The sequence below is a fragment of the Thamnophis elegans genome, chromosome 1 (genome assembly GCF_009769535.1).
Source record: "Thamnophis elegans isolate rThaEle1 chromosome 1, rThaEle1.pri, whole genome shotgun sequence".
Taxonomy (NCBI): Eukaryota; Metazoa; Chordata; class Lepidosauria; order Squamata; family Colubridae; genus Thamnophis; species Thamnophis elegans.
Genome location: NC_045541.1, coordinates 154,548,894 through 154,569,882, shown reverse-complemented (window position 1 = coordinate 154,569,882; position 20,989 = coordinate 154,548,894). Strand labels below are relative to the sequence as shown.

At 36.3% G+C, this 20,989-nt stretch overlaps 1 protein-coding gene across 1 annotated transcript in view; it reads left to right on the top strand.

Annotated features, from left to right (window-relative positions):
• The first annotated feature begins 1,281 nt into the window (after window positions 1-1,281).
• Window positions 1,282-20,989, top strand: part of MNAT1 (MNAT1 component of CDK activating kinase) — a 113,153-nt gene continuing 93,445 nt past the window's right edge. Inside the window, exon 1 of the mRNA XM_032235788.1 lies at window positions 1,282-1,436. Within this exon, the coding sequence (XP_032091679.1) occupies window positions 1,348-1,436 (89 nt within the window). The 5' untranslated portion in view covers window positions 1,282-1,347. The remainder of the gene's footprint in view (window positions 1,437-20,989) is intronic.

Sequence of the window (20,989 nt, the reverse complement as noted above, 5' to 3'; positions counted from 1 at the left end):
CTTGAGGTTTTAAAGAAGGGACTATACAGTCACTTATCTGAAATGATATAGGTTCTTCTGCTTGAATAGGGGGCTGGACTAGAGGACCTCCAAGGTCCCTTCCAGCTCTCTTCTATGTGTCCCTCAAAAAGGTTAGGTGAGGCATCTTTTGCAAATAATGGACATGAGTATGAAGTCAATTCCTTTCCTTTTCCACCACCATCACTTGCACAGCATCTGGATACTTCCCTGGCTCGAAAATAAATGCCAATGTCATTACCAATTTCATTTGGTCCTCCAAGACACTGATAGATTAGCAGCCTGATCCCTATATACCGGTAGGTTTCCTCAGAAGTAAATTTGAGCTAGGACAAATGACCAAGTTCATTTAATCCCAGATAAGCTCACATGAAAGAATCTTGGGTCTCGTTCTTTATGCATACTTATTGAATAAATATTTATGTGCCTCTCTTCCAGTAAGATTTCGTAAAACGTTATTAAACGAAGCAAAGTTTGCTTTTGAGTCGTGCTGACTGATCTAATGCAGCTTTTCTTGCACATTGACTTCGACTGCGAGTGTCTGCAAAACTGGTTTCCAATACGATCCTCGAGAACCGCCCTAGACCACAATAGCCGGCAACGACTTGGGTAAATACTATTGAAATTGACGTGCTATGTTTACGAAGGACTTACCGTGCTAGGCAAAATGGAAATAAGTGGTAGGAACCCATCAACAGGCTTCAGGTTTAATTCAGAGATATTTGAGGGGGAATAAATGCTATTCAATGCAGTGCGACTTACTTCTGAATAATGTTATGTATAGGATCTTGTTGGAAGGATGCGATCCAATGCTCGCTCACTGAAGACACTGAGGCTAGCCACTTTGGGATGGTATTATATACCGAATTGGGGAGCAGTGTTATTTTATGGCTTTCCTATTGCTGTTGCAGCTACTGTCTCTAGTAGTTCCTGCAAGCCCCGCGGGCAAGGAATCGTCTCGTCTGAACCGATGTTACTCTAATTGTAAGCGTTGAAGCTTTTTTATTTTATTTTAAGGAAATAAACAGGGTGAATAGAACTTACTTCCGAATAAGCACGGATAACCATGCTTCACATCAAATACCTCCTGAAAAATTAGCTTCAGTTCGCCCCGCTACTCACTCACCCCGCTTTTCACCCGCTCTCCTCTTTTCAAAGCACACATAAAGTAATTAGCAAAGGGCGCAGGACGTTTTTCCCTGTTGCACAGCGGAACGATCCTTCCCCTCGCTGGAGAGCCAGACGGACGCTTTTAAAGGGCGGACGCCGTGTTTCAGGAGTGAGGGCGGCGGCGGCTCCGGCGGCAAATTTAGTAGGAAGATTCTCGCCATGGATGACCAAGGTTGCCCCCGGTGCAAGACTACCAAATACAGGAACCCTTCCCTCAAGCTGATGGTCAACGTTTGCGGACACACTCTGTAAGTGTCTCTGGCTTGCAGAGGAGCGGTGGGAGAAAGGCAGGAGGCTCCGCTGTTAGGGCTTGGAGTCTCCGCAGAAACTGAGGATGGGAAAGCCTGTTTCAAAAGCTGACATAGCTCTGGAACAGAGGTCTTCAAACTTGGCAACTTTAAGACTTGTGGACTTCAACTCCCAGAATTCTCCAGCCACCCTGGGTGGCTGGAGAATTCTGGGAGTTGAAGTCCACAAGTCTTAAAGTTGCCAAGTTTGGGGGGCCCTGCTCTAGAGGTTACACACCGAGCATCTCCTTTATTATCTAGAGATGATGGAGATAGGCTGCAGTGAGAGAAATGCAATTTTGCAGATGTTTAAAGGTGCCCTTGTTTACATGCTAGGAGACCAGGTCATAAGCCCTAAAGGAGTTTTAAACAATACAGAGGATTTCAGAGGATCTCTGCAATAAAAACATTGAAAGGTCTTGCGATATTAAATGTATTTATTATTGTACTGTGTTTCCCCGAAAACAAGACAGGATCTTATTTTCTTTTGATCCCCGGAATAAGCGCTTGGCCTTATTTTTGAGGAGGTCTTATTATTTTTGAGGTGCAGTAGGCAGCGAGCGTGGTCACCTCATGGCTACTGCTGTGTTGCAATATTTTTGGAGAGGACTTATTTGGAGGGGGAGGGTTTATTTTACTGCATGCACTCAAAACCCTGATTGGGCTTATTATCTGGGAAGGTCTTATTTTCAGGGAAACTGGTGAGATGTTTGTGTTTTGTTTGAGGCCAACCTGACTCTATTCCTTTTTTGTTGGTGTATAAGATGTAAGTGTAGCTGCATGTTGTACCAGTTGAACATAATCATTTTTTGACTGTGCTTCTCTTCAATCCACTCTGAAGAATGTTTATTGTTTCTTCAGCATAACACCCACTTTCTAGAGTGCTACTGTTTTATGTAGGCATCATTTGAAGCCAAAGAAATGTGTGGCTGAAGGTAGTTGCTGGTAGATCATTTCTAACAGGTGTAATATACTTTTTTGCCTACTGGATTTGAAAGGAATAGAATAGAATATAACTTTATTACGGTCATAGACCAGCAATATACACCACTGTTTACAATATATTTAAAAAATAATACTGGCATTAATAGTGGATAATAACATCCCTATTCAAAGGAGACATTGGTTATGGAGTCCTTAGTGCTTTCTGAGGTTGCTTGCTTGCTATTTACAGATATTTCATTATTTGATCAGGTAACATCATCAGAGCATGGGATTTGCTGCCTGTTCATATACAGTAACTTGCCCTGCCTTGTTGATGGAGGTGTGTTTTTCTCCTTGGCAGGTCCTTGATTGGGATATTGTACACTGCTTCACTGCTTGTCCTTTATTAATCCTTGCTTTCTGGGTATTGATTGCTGTGGAGGATATGTTCTGACCCTTTTGTTTTCTTTTTAGTTTTTTGTATTTTCTCTTTTGAATGGTGTGTAAATGTGGTTTATATGAAGGATTGCATTTCTTTTTCTGGAATTTGTATCAAGTCAATGTTTATTACTGTCAAAGGTGCCAAGTTACATCATCCCAGGTAAATGTTTGTCCAGCCTCTACTTGAACTCATCCAGTGATCAGGCTTGAATGTTGTGTTGTTACATTCTTCAGCCATTGCTCCCAGCAAATATTAACAGCCCATAGCCTGATGAGTTTCATCAGTAAATATTTATTTCATTTCTAGATAGCAATATCTTGGTAATGATCATGTCTGTCCACATTCTGATGGAGTGTAATTTCATATTCTCTCCCTTTAGGTATCTATTTGTCTCCTGTTCTGCATCCCTCTTTTTTACCTCTTAGATTCAGAATTGTTTTACCTGTCAGGACCTGGAAACTGTTTCTGGGTTCCAGAAGTGCAGAATATCTTCTATGTTTCTTCACTCTGATTGTAACTCTAGGAAGGTTTGCTTTGCACCCACTGTCAGATTTATGAACTGAAAAAAACCTTTCTTCTTTCTCAGAAGCTAATATAAGGCTATTCACTGTTTTGGTCCTTTGTTTTTTTTCTGCAAGGACTACAGTACTACAAATTTTCATATATTCAGTTATATGCGAAATTGTTTTTAAGCTGGAGCACAAGCATAAGTGTTACAGATCATACTTTCAGATTTCTCCTCCATTTATCTCTGTCTTTGCTTATTGGGGAATTATTAGTAGAAAGTTTATTTAATCCTGAGCATGGGGAAGACACAGAAGAAGAACACAGCTGCACAGAGTTGATACAATGCTCTAAAAGAGAAAGGTGAGAACCAGGCTGTCAATTTGACTACAGTAGTGCAGATAATCGCTAGATAGTAGCAAAGAAATATTGTTATCTAGCAGTTGTCCAATTTTGTGGAAAGCAAAAGCAGCATATGGTTAATTTCATTGATGTAGTGCAACCAAGAATTGCTTGTCAAGTGAATAGTGCTGTTTTAAGCTAGATTTAGTTAAATTTATTTTTCTGGTATTTTCTGTCTTTAACTCTTTTGCTCAGTATTACACACTGTTTTCCAGAGCTATGCATAATATTGAAAGAGAGTCATATGATGGTGTGTTAAATATATATATCTGCATTTCCATAGGGGATAAGAGCTGCAGTTGAAGTCATTTAAAAGGCAATCATGCTGGGGAAGATATTTAACTATATCAAATATAATGAGTAATACTTTCTGGTAAATATTATGAATGAATGAGTCTGTGTGAGCATTTGCAGATTGGATCATAGAAGAAAGATTACTCACATTAAGTGAAAATATATTTTAAAATACAATCAAAATACCGCTTTCTACTTTTTTATTCTTTTTATTATACTAAAAAACTGTTGTAATAATTTTCAAAATGTAATTTTCAAAATAAGACATGAGCTGTTAATTTTTTTCTGTTTTGTATCTCTTTGCTACTAATGTGGTGAATCCATATTTTTGAAGCACATAACCTGAATAGAGGTAAATTAATAAATCAGTTAAAGATTTTTATTATATTGAATGCATGCAGGTAGGAAGTTATTATTGAATGGAGAAATTCAGCTCTCTACTAAAGATTATAGAGTGATTGCTTTTGCTTTTATTTATATTGTGCTATACATAATATTTTAAAAATGCAGCAAGACAGGTTTCTGTCCCAAGGAGTAGGAATAATAAAAGGGAAAAAAACCCACAGAGGAATAAAGTGGTTGACAAGGCTAAATAATTTCAGTTGCTTATGTTTAGGGTTTATTACAACTTAAAAGACAATAGTTCATTGGTGAGCTAATTGCTCCTTGAACTGGGAGGTTACTCTGCAAAGGGGAATCATAATAGGTCATTGATAGACATGCTGTTATATAGAAGTACTCAAGTTTGATTTTGTCTGCTTCTATCTTAAAGGATCAGGGAGTAAATGATTAGGAAGATTTCTGCCTGATTCCTGGACTATTGTTACCAATAAATACTGCTGGGCTAGATAAAGAAAAAGTACATTTCTCCATCAGGGACTGCTGTGTAGGAAGCTGTGAGTTCTGCAGATGGTACATTTTACTCTTCCTTGATTGCTTGCTTACTTATTCAGCCAATTTGTACTTTGTTTTTCAATCCAATTGAATATTAAAGGTGGCTAAAAGAATCTTCAAATGCAAAGTACAAAAAATACAAAAGCATTTTAAATCCAGTGCTATAAAGAGGAACAGGTAAAGATTGGGTGAAATAAATGTGTTTTGTCTGCTATTTTAAATATACAGAGATTGATGTTAAATGCATCGCTGTAGGGATATCTCTTACTTGCTTGACAATGGTGTGTGTGTCTTCAAAAGGAGCTTTCCTGCAGATATTAATCTTTTCTTGAATGTAAGCATGCCTTCCATACTTTGAGAAAGGAAAAAAAATGTACTTCAACTATATCCCTTGAAGGTCAAATATTCTGCCAGCAAAAGCAGATGCAGCACTATTGTTTTCAGCAAAGCTGTATCAGCTGCAAATATGATCCAGAGAGAGGGATGCAGTTTTTATGATGTACAGTTTTAAAAATAGAAAATTGGATTGCTTTTACATCCCCTTTAGCCCTCTATGGCTTCAGATTAGGAAAAGGATTTCACACTACAGTTACGTCTTAAATGCAGAATAGATATTTTTGGCCCACTATAATAGTGGTGCTGAAGGCAAATACTTTTGCTGAGAGATCATCAAGGCCTGATTTTATTTTGTCTGATAAACTTGGGTGAAATTTTAGAGCAGCAACTGAGATCTAAATTGGAATTTTTATTTTAAAAAGCCATTTTGGGAGCTTTTTAAACTATATTTACTTATGCAACCTTATTAACTCCTCTGGAATCTCTGTAATAGTATACAAGTAGTCCTTGACTTATGGCCACAATTGGAACCAGAACTTCTGTCTTAACTTCATTAAATGAACCATCACGCCAGCGTGCCTGATTTTTTTTGCTGCAGTTATTAAGCATATCAAAGGGTTGTTAAGTGAATCTGGATTGCTTGTGGAAAGCCCTTTGGGAAGATTGTATATGGTGAGGCTGTGGCTGTTGTAAATACATGTTGCTTACCAAGTGCCTGAATTTTGATGATGTGACTGTGGAGATGCTCTTAAGTGTGAGGGCTATTCACTTTTTTACATGCCATTGTAGAGTTGCTAAATGATTGTTCATAAGTTGCGGACTACTTTGCAATGTTCTCACTCTCATAGTGTGTTCAATAAAGGAATAGTGTTAGTGTACACAAAAGGGCTGCAACCTGTCATTATTAGGGAGAGCTGTTTATGAAACTTGAAGTTGGGTAAACACTGATGATTACTTAAAGGAGGTTTATTTGATTTACGCTTTTTAAAAAGTAAAAAGGTATCATTGAAACCAATCTGAAACCTATGTAAAAGCCCAACCCAAAAGAAAGATAGACTCTTGCACGCTGGACATAATGGAAATTTTCAGTCAGTCCATTCGATCAACTTGTTTGGACATAATGGGAGCAAGCTAGAATGGCAGAATTATTCATGTATTATTGTCTGTCCGTTGAATGTGGAATAACAAATTATAAAAAAAGATGGCAGCCAAAGTTCATCTGATAACAAATGTTTCCTTTTATATTTTTAATTAAAATTATCTGCTGCCTTACTTCCAGTGACTCTCCTGGCTAGGACTAAAGAAGAAATGCTCTTTTTGAAAACACAGCCCAGAAGTCAATACCCCCTTGAGTGCATGTTAAGGTATCGATAAAGAAGAATAGCTCAGGTTGAAATGAAGGATCCTTAGAGCTCTCTGAGCTTGGTTGTTTTCTTACACAGGTTTCATTACCCAAACTAGATAACATGAACAGTGCTCTGATGATGTTATCTACTTGGGTAATGAAACCAAGCTCAGAAAGCTCCAAGGATCCCTCACATTAAGGAATTCATATCTTTTTGTATTGACATTGTAAAAAAAAACCCACACATTTAAATGTATTTTGAGATTCCTAAGAATATATGGTCATTTATAGCTATGCTTTTTACTCTAGTATTAGAATATGGAGCTACCTAATATTAACAGATAATTCAAAAGATACAAAGAAAATAATTTATTGCAATGTATATTAATATATAGAATTAGTTCTCACCAACTCTATTGATCTGATTCATAAAATTTTATTAGTAAAAAAATTGTTACCTTAGAAACTTAAGAGGCATACTTTCTTTGTTACTGCACTTGCCTCTTTAAAAGCCCTCTCATATGTGGAACTAAGCTTGTCCTTTTGTGACAAGACCTGACTTGTTCAATTGGCATTGGGCTATGATAGTTTATGAGCCCACTAATACTGTCTACTTTAAGCCTGGTTTTGTCCCTGATGTGGTTGCTTTTATTGTGTGATATTTTCTTTATCTGTTGTCTTAATCTTTGTAAAACCATTCAGATTTGTTGGATGAGTGAGCAGTCTTAAAAATGGAATAATACTACTTGCCATGCAATATTAATCCATAATAATAGTTGAATTAATTGAATCAATAACTATGGAGGACATACATAACCAGTGGCCTTGGTCACAATGATTTATTTACTTATTTAACATTTTTTATAGCTGCCCATCTACCACAAATAACTTTGGCAATGAACAAGATAAAAACAGAGAATTAAAATTTAAATTGAACAAAAACCTATATTTTAAGAAATGGCATCTTATTAAATACTAATTAATCATGTGAGAGCTTTTACCACTCTATTCTGGAAGGCAACAAACTGGCTATTATAGGAAAATATAGAATACATTATAAGAGTATTTATTTGGAAGTGTCTTGAATTGGGTCTGCCAAGAGATATTCTTAAATCAATTTTCATCTTTTGACTAAAATGTGACCTCTCAGCATTGAAAATTAGTTTTGAATTTGAATTTTTATAAAATCTTAAGAGTTATTGCAGCTTATTTAGTCTATTAATTCTAAACAGTAGCTAACTGCAAGGATTCATATTAAAATATCCCTGATAACGTAGTTGAATACTTGTATCAAAGGTAAGCTCATGACCTCTTTCAATAATTGGTTCTATTAGAACCAATACCTATAATTTTATCCTACATTATTTATACTGGTAATATTAGTAAGAATTCCTATCCCCCCCCCCCAACATTCAGCTGGAATTGGCTTTCCTATAACTTAAGACAATTATTCTACAATATCTACTGCCTTTTTTGGAAGATAGCGGAAAAATGTATTTGATACCCTTTTTAATACAAGAACATTGCTGTTGTGTCCTTCTTCTTTAGACCAGGCCAAGTTTTCAAATTTTCTTCCTAAGCTTTCAGTTTCCTGATGGTTCTTGCCCTTCTTTGAAACTGTTCCAATGTTTCTGGATTGTTTTTAAAGCCCCACACCTGACAAAATGTTCAAGTTGTGGCCTGACTAATGTAGAATTAAGTGGAACAATCTTTTCTGATTTGGAAACTATGCTTTGCTTTTTATTCATCCTAAATTGCTTTTGCTTTTTTTTCTATAGCTCATCAAACTGCTGACTCACATTCAGCTTGTGATCAAGTATAATTCCAAGGTCTTTTTTTATTCAAGGCCAATGTTTCTATTTCCAAAGTCAGGAATTTTGCTTTTGCTTCTGTTTTATGTTTTTTTTCAACCTTTCTTTAATTCAACAAGAAGTTTAGATTTTTTTTCTAAGACATTGACTATTTTATGTGAATAGCAGATTAAATAAGTATTCCATCCATTTTATCCACTTAATTAATAGAATGATGGCGATTGCACATATTTATCTATTAGGAAGTATCTCTCTTCCGAGTTGGTCTTGCATCATCAGTTGTGAGCAATGATTTCCAGTCTGATTGTAAATAGAGTGATAACTTCTAACTCATGTTTCATGCTCAAGTTTTATAGTTTAGTCTCAGTGTGATCCTACTCTGCCAGTACAGAGCATTTTACAGCTTAGTACTTTATAGTTTATCTTATTTATACTCAACATAAATCTTGTATTAGAAGGTGAACTTAGATCAGTGCTTCATTGATCATAGAAAGGCTTTTCAATAAGGTCAAACTATGGAATGTGATTATAAAAATGAGAATTCCACAACATCTAATAGTCTTCATGAGAAATCTATATATAGGTCAGGATCCCCACTATGGACCAAGCATGATGAAACCGACTGGCTCCAGGTTGCCAGAGAAATGAGATGACTGCACACTTTCCCCTTATTTAATCATTCTATATGCTGAATATAAAGAGAAGCTGAATTGAAAGAACATAAGCATGATTTAAAACTGGAGGAAAGAAAAATCAATCTGCATTATGCTGATTACAGTACTCTGACAGCTGAAAATGCATAGGGTCTCAAAGCTCTAGTAAGAAAAGTCAAAGAGCATAGTTTTTTCCCCAAAAAGGAATAAAATTAATATAAAGATGGCCTAATTAATGACAATAGCCTTAGACCAGGCTAATAACCAAGCTAATGCAACCTGTCTTATAATTGATAATCAAAGAGGTACTTTAGGTAGCTTCTGCCTTTTAGGGTAAACTATTGATAGTAAAAGAACAAGCAGACAAGAAATAGGAAATGAGAGTTGAAATTTGAAGAAGCAGGAAAGAGTATTGACACTTTTGACCTTTGTTGGAGAACACTCCTGAGAATACTGTGGACAGCCAAGAAAACAAAATAATGCATTATTAAACAAATCAACCCAAAAAGTCTCACTTGAGACACAAATGTCCACATGTTCTCAGCCTTTACATAACTTACTAAGGAAGTTTAAGAAATGAGATAAAGTTAGTTGGCAAAATTATTGCATAGTTCTGGTTATCTCTGTATTGTTTTCATGGGACTTATAAATCAGCTGGGTCATGAAGTTATCTGGAAACTTTGGCTTTGAAATTGTTTTTTGAGGAGGGAGACAAGGATAAGATTAAGTTGTCCTTCAATTATCTATTTCTCCATCTTCATCCTCTAAAGGCTTGGCCAGGTCCTCAGCAAATTCCTTTAGTATCCTGAGATATGAATAATCTGGGTCTGGAAATTTAAACACATTGAAAATAAATAGATATTCCCTGAGTATATTTCTGTTCGTCTCTAAAGCTTCAGTTTTGTCCTTTTGTTTTGCTTAGCACAATTGCCTGTTGGAACAAACATTCTTTCATCAGAAAAGACTGACCCAAAATAGGAATTGAATAGGTTTTTTTCTTGCTGCTGCCTGCATTTTTAAAAACCTGATTGAACATCTGGCTATATTGATTCATTTCTTTCCCTTTGCTTTTGATCATACCTAAAGAAGCCCTTTTTGTTTTTCTTATTGAGCAATATAATTACATCGTATGCATTAGTTTTTTTCCTACATTATCTTTATAATTCCGGTCTACCTATCTCTTTTATTCCTAGTTATATGTTTTTAGTGCCTATGTATATCCTTTTGTTTTCATAACTTCTCTAAACTTTTTGTACAATTCCATTCATTGTGCAGCTCTGTTCCATTTTTTTTCTCTTTGTTGGAATTCTTTGCATTGGTCCTTTTAGTATCTCCTTTTTGGCGATTCCAACTCATCATAAACTCCTTTTCTTACTAACTTCTGTAAAATATATTTTACAAGCAATTTTTCCTCCCTTTCTATTACTTATATTGCTGTTTTACAGATTTAATCCTTTAGCTACTATATTCCAATAATGGGAGCAATCACATCAAATCTATCTTATACCTGTTAAATCCTGTTTCTCTATCTGTAGTGATTTTATGTTTCACGTTCTTGTTTATCATATAAAAATGAAGGCAACAAACTTAATGAGTGTTCTTCCCGTTCTTTTATTTAGTGGTTTAATAGTCTCAATTACAGGATTATTGTCCAATTTCTTTCTGCAGCAATTGTCTGTATTGTAGCATTTTTATCTCCAATACCCATAGAATACAATTTGTATTGAGGTTACTGTACTTTATTACAGTGTTTTTCAACCTTTTTTGTGCAAAGGCACACTTTTTTCATGAAAAAAATCACGAGGCACACCACCATTAGAAAATGTTAAAAAAATTTAACTCTGTGCCTATATTGACTATAGGCAGGTGTTTTTCCCACGGCACACCTTACACTATGTCACGGCACACTAGTGTGCCGCGGCACAGTGGTTGAAAAACACTGCTTTATTAGATCACATTATTTACTATTTCTTGTGAGGAACAAACACTCTTATGCCAGCAATCCATCATCCAGACCAGGACCTCAGAATTGAAATCTTAACAATCAGTACCATTTCTGAAGCCAGGTATTCTATCGCTTTCCAGTTTTCTCTCATAGATAAGAAGATGGACGAGAATACCACTTGAATTCCTCTATTTTTAAGTTTCTTACTTTTGACCTTATTCTTTGTCCTTAGATGGGTTAGTAGGAGGTTATAATTGTCAATAGACTTAATGCTTTAAGTCTTTAAAATAGTTCTGCCATATTTTTAATCTGTGCTCCTGTAAAATAGCATACTTAATAACATACTATGTACCAACAATTATAGTAGTAAGTCACCAACAACTATAATTCTTCTTGTCTTCTTTTAAGAACAGGTGCATCCTCTCTGCCCTTTGGAGATTTCTTGTCTCTTATCCAGCATTTTTTCCCCTTTCCCTCTTCCCTGAAGTTATAGGCTTTGTTTTGTAAGGATCTGAAAGTTGTTCTTGAGTTTCAGAGGTGCTTTCTGTTTCCTAGTGTATGACATTTCTTTATCTTCATTATAAGCATAATTATCACCGGTAAGACTCTCTCATCTATGTTGAAGCTTCAGTCTTTGTACTTTCTCTTCAAGTATTGCTACATGCCTACAGTTGCTACAGGCCTATGCCTACAACTTACTAAGAAGGAAGCGAGTTTAAGAAAATGTTTCTTTACTTCTTAGGTAAATAGATTTGCATTAAGATCTCTTTCTGGCCTTTGGTAAAGATAGAAGAAAAGAAATGGGAGTCAAACTCGACTGTGTCATGTGATGTATCATGACATAGTGTGACTTTTTTGCCTTTGTGGAGCAGAGGTGGGTGTGGCCTGTGTGTGATGCATCTAGGCCACCAGTTTAACATTCCTGCAAAGTATTCAGTTTCCATGTTTTGAAAGCCTTGCTAGGGCATTTTATTGTAATGAAATACATGTCTTGTATATTTATCCTTTTGTTTTTCTTTTGGTTCCTTCGTTCGAGGAAGATGAAAGTGCAAACAGTGAAATCCTGTGTTCATGCAGTTTATTTGTAGAGGCTGCAAGGAGTTTATTGGAGTTTAAAACAGCCATTTAGTAGATAAAAACATTGCCTCATTTCCAGTGAGATAAACTGGAGGTGTGGAGGACTCCAAACTACGAATACATTTGTTTTGTCATCCGTATCAAGACATTGTAATTGAAAATACCTGAGGAGTGATTAGGAAGTGCTCGCTTATTGATCACTTGTTCAGTGACTATTTGAAGTTGCTACTGCACTGAACTAATGGCACTTATGACTGATCCTTGAAGTTCCAGCAGTTGTACCACCTTCATAGTCTATGGTTGTGATCTCAGCACTTGGCATTTAGTTCACAGTTACGATGGGCGCAGCACCCTGTGGTCATGTGATTATCATCTGTGACCTTTCCTGCCAGCTTCCCACAAGCAAAGTCTATGGGGAAGCCAGCAGGGAATCTTGCAGGTTTCTCAGGTAAGTATTTCCAACATGGCAGTAGCCATTCCTGGAACTGAAAATACTCACACGTGCCACTGCAGCTACTGATGCACCCTGCTTCCCTCACAGCAGCCACTTATCTGCCAGCTGGCCTGCCAGCTTCCTCAATGATTGGTTGTTGAAAGCTGGCAGAAAATTGTGAGGAGGTCCTTGCTTAATATTACAAAATTCTCACTTAATGAGGTCAGTGGGGACTGCTGTGACATCAGACCACAAATGCATGGTTTAGTGATGGAAATTCTAGTCCCAATTACAGTGTTAAGCAAGGATTACCTCTAAATTAATAATATTGGAGAACTGTTTTTAATCTAATGCTTAATGTGTGTTAGATTAGAAACCAAGAGAGTGTGACTTTTGGTTCTTCATTAGGCATGAAAGTTGGGGTTGATTTTGGACTAGTTACTTTCTCTCAGCTCAACCCACTTCGCAGAATTTTGTTGTAGGGAAAATTTAGCTGGGAGCATATTGTGTGTCACCTTAAATTGAACAAACATAGTATATATCTAATAGTATATATCATAGTATATAGTATATAGTATATATAGCAGTATATATCTAATAGAAAATGAAGCAAATGTTATAGACAATAGTTCTAAAATAATAAAAAACCTATAATAATTATTAGTGTGAGAGATATGTTACAGCTGATGTTACCACAATAAGGAAAATATTGCAAAATGGATCCCACATCCCTCCTTCAGTTTTTCCTTCAGTGTCTCAATGTAGCAGATGCATATCCTTTTCATTGCACTACTGTAATTTTAGTGAGAGGACCTGCTTTGTTCCTTTGTAAATATCTCTCTGAACTAATTATGACTGTTGTGCAGTTGATTAATGTGTTATGAAGTTGATTAATGATAATTAAAACAAGTGTTATCTACACTTAAAATAACCGATTTTCTTGATCAGAGGAGTGTATGATCTGTAGAAAGGTTCAAGGCTTCATTTTGTTAGTGAAATATTTATACTATATAGTTGGGATATGGAGTTGGTTGCTATTCTTAGTATATCTTTAGTTGTGCTCTTAGGCAATCTATATCCATTACCTTAATTATGTGCCATTTAAGAGAAGTGATAAAGTATGACTTTAATGACACTGATGTAAATCATTTTGAGTCTATCAATGTGTTTATGTATGTGGCCATGACAATATATGCAAATTCTTTCATGTTTGTGGCTTTTTATTTTCAAAATGGAGTGTACTATTATTCTTATTTTTACTTCAATTGCAGAGAGATAATTTTGAACACATGTCAAGCCATACTTTAGTTTGCACTGAAACTCCTTGAGTAATTGTTGCTAGACTTTGTGTGAATATGTGTTTGTGTATGTATATGTGTGTGTGTGCATGTGGGCACATGTGCGTGCCAGGATCAAAAGCACATATATGTTCATTTATTTGGTATTATATGTCTTAATAAATTCACTTGGGTTACTTCTGAATAAAAGCAGAGTTGTATGATTACATCAATTTTCATAGCTGAGATAGAGCATTTTGAAGGCTTTGATTTTTTTAGCCTGTCTTTCTATATTGCTAAGCTGATTGTTTTCTAGATATATTTAAGGCCTTTGACAACCAATGGTAGGTTAATTTGTAATATTCTGTATTATTTATCCCTTTAAAATGTTAGGAGAGATTTATTGTTAATGAAGTATAACAAATAATTTAAAAAAAATCAGTGATACTACATATAAAAACTTTACTATAGGGATTGAAATAAGCTAAATACAAGGGGAAAGGAAGAAACCGAGGATCCATATAATGTTACTAGAAAATGAATATTGTTCCATTTAATTTTAGAATATAAAGGTATTTTAAAATTTGATAAAGAATATCCTTCTTTAATGTCAAGAGTGCAGATTTTTTTGTATTTATGATGATATACTTCTCATTTTTGTTCCCTGACTTCTGAATTGAGTCCTAATTCTTCAGCAAGGTAAGTGCTTGAGTTTACTATATAATCACAATTAAGCTCGCTTGTAATGTCCTTGAAAGCTTCCCACTCATTATGAAAAGGTTGGAAGTGGAGCGGATGGATTTGTACATCTTCACCCTACATGAGTACAGTCAATAATAATAATACAACAGTGCAGTGTTTAAGATCAAATCTGTGATTTTGCACGTGCAAAGATGTGGCCCTAGTGGTCTGGTACATTGTTTGGAGAGCATGTGTGTAGAAAGAAGAGTTGAATAAAACATGATTCTTGTTAAATAAATACAATTCACGTATTGTTCTTTGAAATGGCCAAATGTATTTGATGATGGGAAAAAGTGAGAAAGTGCTTTGCTAGCAGAATTTAAAAAATAAACATTACTTTCTTTCTTTCTTAAAAAGTAAGGCCAAATATGGAAGAAGTTATTATTGAAAGTTTAATGACATTTCCATCAATATTGTACAGCATCTCTGCATTTTGCAATGATTTATTTATATTTAATGAGCCTGCAGTTTCTACTTTTAGGTAAAAGGAATAACTACATATTGCCTTGACTTATGTGTTTACAAAAAGCTTGCCCTTTGCCTGTAATTTGAATTTTTAAAAAACAAATGTAATGGTAGCTTTTTAAAAAATGCACTTATCAAAATTCTTGGCTTGGGTAATTACTTGTCATAAGACCAAGTATCACTATGCTTCATCAGACCAATATTAGCTTGATGTGGTATTTAAGAGTTTATAGTCTGAGTAGTAAGGAGTATCATTTGCCTACTGGTGTGTGTGTGTGTGTGTGTGTGTATGTATATGTGTGTGTGTGTGTATACACATATATATGTTTGTTATATTTGTGCTGATAAATAAATAAAGGGAGACTAGTATAGATCTATTTCAAGCTATTTAGCTCTCATCAGCTAGCCATACCCTTGCTGGGAATCGAGCCTGTGCTGTATTGCCTCTAAGGCAGATGTGTTAACCATTGAGCCACAGAGCTCGACTCCTTATCAGCCAGCCAGGGTGAAAGGTATCTATTTAGATTTTACAACCCCCGGTATGCCCAAATATGGGAGGAAGATCACTACTTCCATATACATACACATACACACACACACATACACACATATGTATATAAAGGGATGCGGTGGCTCAGTGGCTAAGACACTGAGCTTGTCGATCAGAAAGGTTGGCAGTTCAGCGGTTCAAATCCCTAGTGCCGCATAAAGGAGTGAGTGCCTGTTACTTGTCCCAGCTTCTGCCAACCTAGCAGTTCGAAAGCATGTAAAAATGCAAGTAGAAAAATAGGGACCACCTTTGATGGGAATGCCTTTAAGATCTTGATGGAAAAAAAAGGAAGAGATCCTGAGAGAGCCTGAGTTTTATACCCTCTCTGGGGCCTCGCATTGGAGCTTCCTGTTCCTGTATAAGCAATGTATTCTGATTGGTGGTCAGAGTCCCAGGGGGTGGGGGTCTTAGCTAACTTTGTAGGCTGTCTGTCTTTTGAGTTCCAAGATTGGTTGAGCTGTTGCTGGGTGATGATGTAATGAAAAGGCTTTGGGATTCCTATTACAGCTCTGCCTGAAGGAGGTAGATCTTTGTTTTGTAGAATAGACTGGCTCAGGCCTTAATGGCCCATTTACGAATGTGGAGGGCTGAGTTTCTGCCTCCTTTATAGGGGGAATATTCTGTCCTTTTAATATTTCCTAAAATATTTCATTTTCTACGAGAGGGGTGGGTGCTACCCTCCTACAGTCCTTTAACTATAAAAAGTTCTAAAGTATCTTACAGATTAATGCACTTATTATAACATGAATCTTAGTTAAGCCATAATCTATAATAAGTTAATCTTAAAGGTCATGCAATATATCTTGTGTTGAGCTATATATATATATAGACTACTTTATTTACCAATAATACCTTCAAATGCATGCATGGATGCTAATAAAAGAGAAAGCCATCCTCTTGGCTCCAAAGGCTACATTATTTAGCTCATAACTCTCTTACGGTTTCTCATAATTGGCATGCATCCATTATTCACTACTTGATTTGTATTTTGGAAAAGGATTCCAAGAAGAGAGGCCCGTATAAGGCAAGGCCACCGAATGCAGAAACATAAAACTTAACAACCAAGAACATTCTTTTCTAATGTAGTCTATCCTGATATCTCAAGTGTGATCTAGAAAAGGAGAGGTTTGTTCTTTTCTTAGCAAAATTTGTACATGTGTTTCTACTTGCCTAGACTTCCCCTGGCCTTTTTTTTGGTGTAAATATTGAAAAAAAAAAAGATGAATGAGGCATTAAGAAGAAATGCAAGCTTACAAATAATATTTTATTATAAATAATTTTTTAAAAGATGTATTGGAGTATGTATTGCAGAAATTCTCCAAGTGTAGACCTTGGTTTTTGGTGATCATAGGCAAGTTCCAAATTTGAAACAATTTGATTGTTATGATTTCCAATAATTCACATATATTGCTGTTTCCCTACTCATACTTTTTGAACTTGGCAATACTAACTTTCTTTATAATTTTGCTTAGTTTCATGTCTGCTATTTCTTCAGACTGATGAGCTTTCTAACTTAAAGAAATCCTTTCCATTACAATTCTGATTTCAGAATACAAGTTTCTGGCATTGGCTTTATTCTAAGAGGTATATCTCTATTGCTTCACCATTGCCCTTTCTGAATTTTGAGCACCCTAAGACATATTCATAGTTGCTTGGTTCAGCAGAAAGGAAAAGGTTGTCTTTAAGGGATGTTTGCTTACCATTATGAATCTAGAATAACAAAAATAGAATGATGAACAGTTTAATTATGGAACTAATTGCATGAAGGCAGCCTGTCCTTTTTCATGTTAAATATTTGGGAAGTAGGGGCTGGAATATATGGACCTAGATTTCTTTTTGTTGGAAAGAAAGAATTATGTTGGGATTTCTGAAAAGTTTCTGAAGGAGCACAGTTTTCTTTAAACAAGTTTTGAACATCTCCGCAGTATTATGCAGAAAAAGAAGTCTTCAGTATAAAGGTCTTAATACGGTAATGATAGTCATTTGATAATTGTCTTTTATAGATGATCATATTGTCTCTTTTTGTTTTAAAGAAAGAAAGCACAGGTTTGTCACATAGGAAAAGGGGTGATGTTTTGTCTCCACTACGCCCCCCCCCCTTTGTTAGAAACCCTTCTTTCCTGAAAATAGCTGTATGTACAGCTGCTCTGGCTGATACTGGAAAAATGTTCTACTTTGAGAAGTACATCATGTCCTCATGTCCTCATTCTAAAAGGGTAATGAATGCGAAGCAGGTGAGTCAGCCTTTTGTGTTTAGGACCAGGTGCTTTTTCCCCCTTTTTTCTTTTGGGAGATGGCATGCTAAAACACACCCTGGCATTCATCCCGCTTGCAAACACTTCAGAGTATTGAAAACAGGTAGGGATATATTTTATGAGTGGGTTAGCCAGTTTTCTTTAATCATAAAAGGGAGACCAGCTTCTATGCTGTACTATGCTTTTATAAGACTAAAATGAAATGAAATTCTAGGATGGTATAGCTGTGTTTAATTAGTTGCCCTTTGACTTGGCTGGACTTTGTTTTGCTACTGAATGAGAATTGGAAAGTTAAAAGTCAGAACAAAGGAGAGCATCTACTATATAGGAAGCTTAGGAAGTGTAAACTATGCTAGTTTCTTGCTGACTTGTATTCTATTGTTGATAAAATGGGATATATTTTAGGAATGTTGTATTGTAACTAGCACTGCTACTACTATTCAGCAGGTAGCGGGACCCGGATATCTGGTAGCGGGATTTGCTAGTGGCTGGCTTTGCTAATATTTCTGATAGCTGGATTTCTGGTAGCTGGATTTGCTCGTACACATCTAGCAAATTAGATGATAAAGTAGTAGGTATATATGGAAACGTATGACTAGTTTCCCCCCTAACTATTTGAATAAGGATTATTCTGTGTATTATTAATGTTGTCTTGTATTCTTGTATGGACTGCACCAGTAGAGGCTAAACCAATTTCGTTGTATACATGATGTACAATGACAATAAAGGCTTTGAATTATAGTAGTCACAAATGCCACATTCCTAAAATGGGATATATTTTAGGAATGTGATATTTGTGACTACTACTTCACTATCTAATTTGCTAGATGTCTACTAGCAAATCCAGCTACCAGAAATCCAGATCCAGTTCCCTGCTGGATTTCATATTTATTTGAATGCTCTGATGCATTTTTAAGCTGTTTAAATCCAATGGTCCTAAGAAATAAAGGTTTTGAGAGTGATTAAAAGACACAGAAAATGTGTACATGATACAATGCTATTGTATGGAAAACCTTGTACAGATGATGAAGGCGAGCTGATCCTTACTCTTCAAAATTTGGGGTTTTAGATGGAGCTTTAGGGAGAGCTAGAAGAACCTGTTGCCCTGAGAATTGTAAAGGCTGTTGAACTTCTTGAAGTTTCACTACTCTTGTTTTAGCTGGGTTATTAAAATTCCTCATTTCTAGTCTAGTCTAGGAGTGGACTAGCATCCTGCCTAGTCGAAAACTCTATAGAACTGCTAAAGCTGAAAGAATTGGCCTGATTCATAATATAAACATATTGATAAAATAAAATGAATTTTAATGACATCAAAATCAAAATGACTGGGAGACTTCCTGGGGGCGTGGCCTGTTGCCGAGGAGGGCTCCACCGAGCTCCTCAGAGATCTGGTCTGTATATCTAAATAAGATCATAGATAGCACCCCTTTTTGGCTAAGAAAGGGGCAGGGAGTAGCTCTGTAGGCTAGGGTCTATTCGTAAGCCACAGCCTTTTTCTTTTTTTGGCTGTGGATAGAGATTAGATCCAGCCGGAGCGGAGCTTTTATCTCCAGCCAGTTCTTCTCAGCTGCCTTTTTTTTTGGCAGCCCCAGACAGGCTAGCCCCCCCCAGGACAAAACAAAGTTTTTTTCAAGCTAGAATTGATACGGGCGGGTCCCACCCCTGTGAGATTTATGTTTTTATTACTATCTTAAATACCAGCACCATTTGTCTTAGAGACTTCTTTGTCTAAATGGATTTCAAAATGGCGATTTCTCTCCGTGGATGATTGATAGTGGATATACTTAGCCGGTTTTACCTTCCTGCAGACCGCTCCTTAACAAAATAAACTCTTCTTCTTTGGAAACAGAGGGGAGCAAAGCGCTGCTTACTTGTGTATTTATTATGGCACCCAGGTCAAAGAAGCGCCTTGCTACAAATGTGTCTAAAGAATTTAAAGAATTTTTACTGGAACCACAGCCTTTGTCTCCTATGCCTTCTACTGGAGAACTTTTAACACAGGAATATTTCTTTAAAATGTTTAATGATTTTAAACAAGAAATTAAGGAATTTGTATTGGAACTATATGATGATTTAAAGTCTAAAGTTAATCAAATGAAGGCGAATACGTTTGCAGCCGTGTCTGCCCTGTCAGATTATTCTGCTGAAATAGAGAACAAATTGGAAAGTTTGGAGAAGGCTAATTTTAATTTGACTACCAATATTCAAATTTTACAACAAAAAATTAGAGACACTGAACAACAGCTTATGATGATAAATTTTAATAGGAAGGCATTTGCAATAAGAGTCAGAGGATTCCGTGAAAAGGAGCAAGAGAATCTGAAACAGACCTTTGCTGAAGCCTTCAGCCATGCGGTGGGAAGCCCGGGACTTAAGTTTGATTGGCAGATTCGGAAAATCTATCGCCAGAACTCATTGATAGCGGAACAGCGACAGCTCCCGAGGGACATAATTATACATTTCTCTACAAAAGAATCTAGAAACGCGATTGTGCAAAAGTTTCATAACAACAGTCTCCGAGTTGATGACCAGGACCTGATTGTCTTCAAAGATATACCTTTCCAGATGTTGAAAGCAAGAAGGGACTACACCTTTTTAACTAAAGAGCTTAGGAGTCAACAGATTCGATACAGATGGGAGGCCCCTGCCGGCATCACGGTTACATTTGAGAATCAAAGATTTCGTCTTAACTCTGTTTCGGAGGCTCAAGATTTCTACTGTAGGACTTTGAAGGCGGGACTTCCTGACTCACTTGGAAGAGAGGAGAGACAAGCGGAAGAAAGCAAGCGGCAGGCCATGTGGCTGCAAGATGGAGGGGGTAGCCCTTCCTCCCTCGGAGAAGCAGAAAAACGGAGATCGAGAATTTAGACATTTCAAAATATTCGCCAAAGTTAAGGACTGAATGGGGGTTTGAGACCTCTCTCCGGTAGAAAAAGCGGACTAATTCTTATCAGAAGGGAAAGCTGGGTGAAACTACTTTGAGCTAGATTTTAAATTAACGTTAGCATAAATTTGATAGTGGTAAACATTAGACAAGCAAGGGATGAGGGTAAAATATATGTGGAATGATTTACGTTGTTTAAAGCTTATTAGAACAGAAAGCCGGTTGGGATTATCTTAAGATAGGTGTAAAAAGAATGCGGAATGATTTATGTTGTTTAAACTT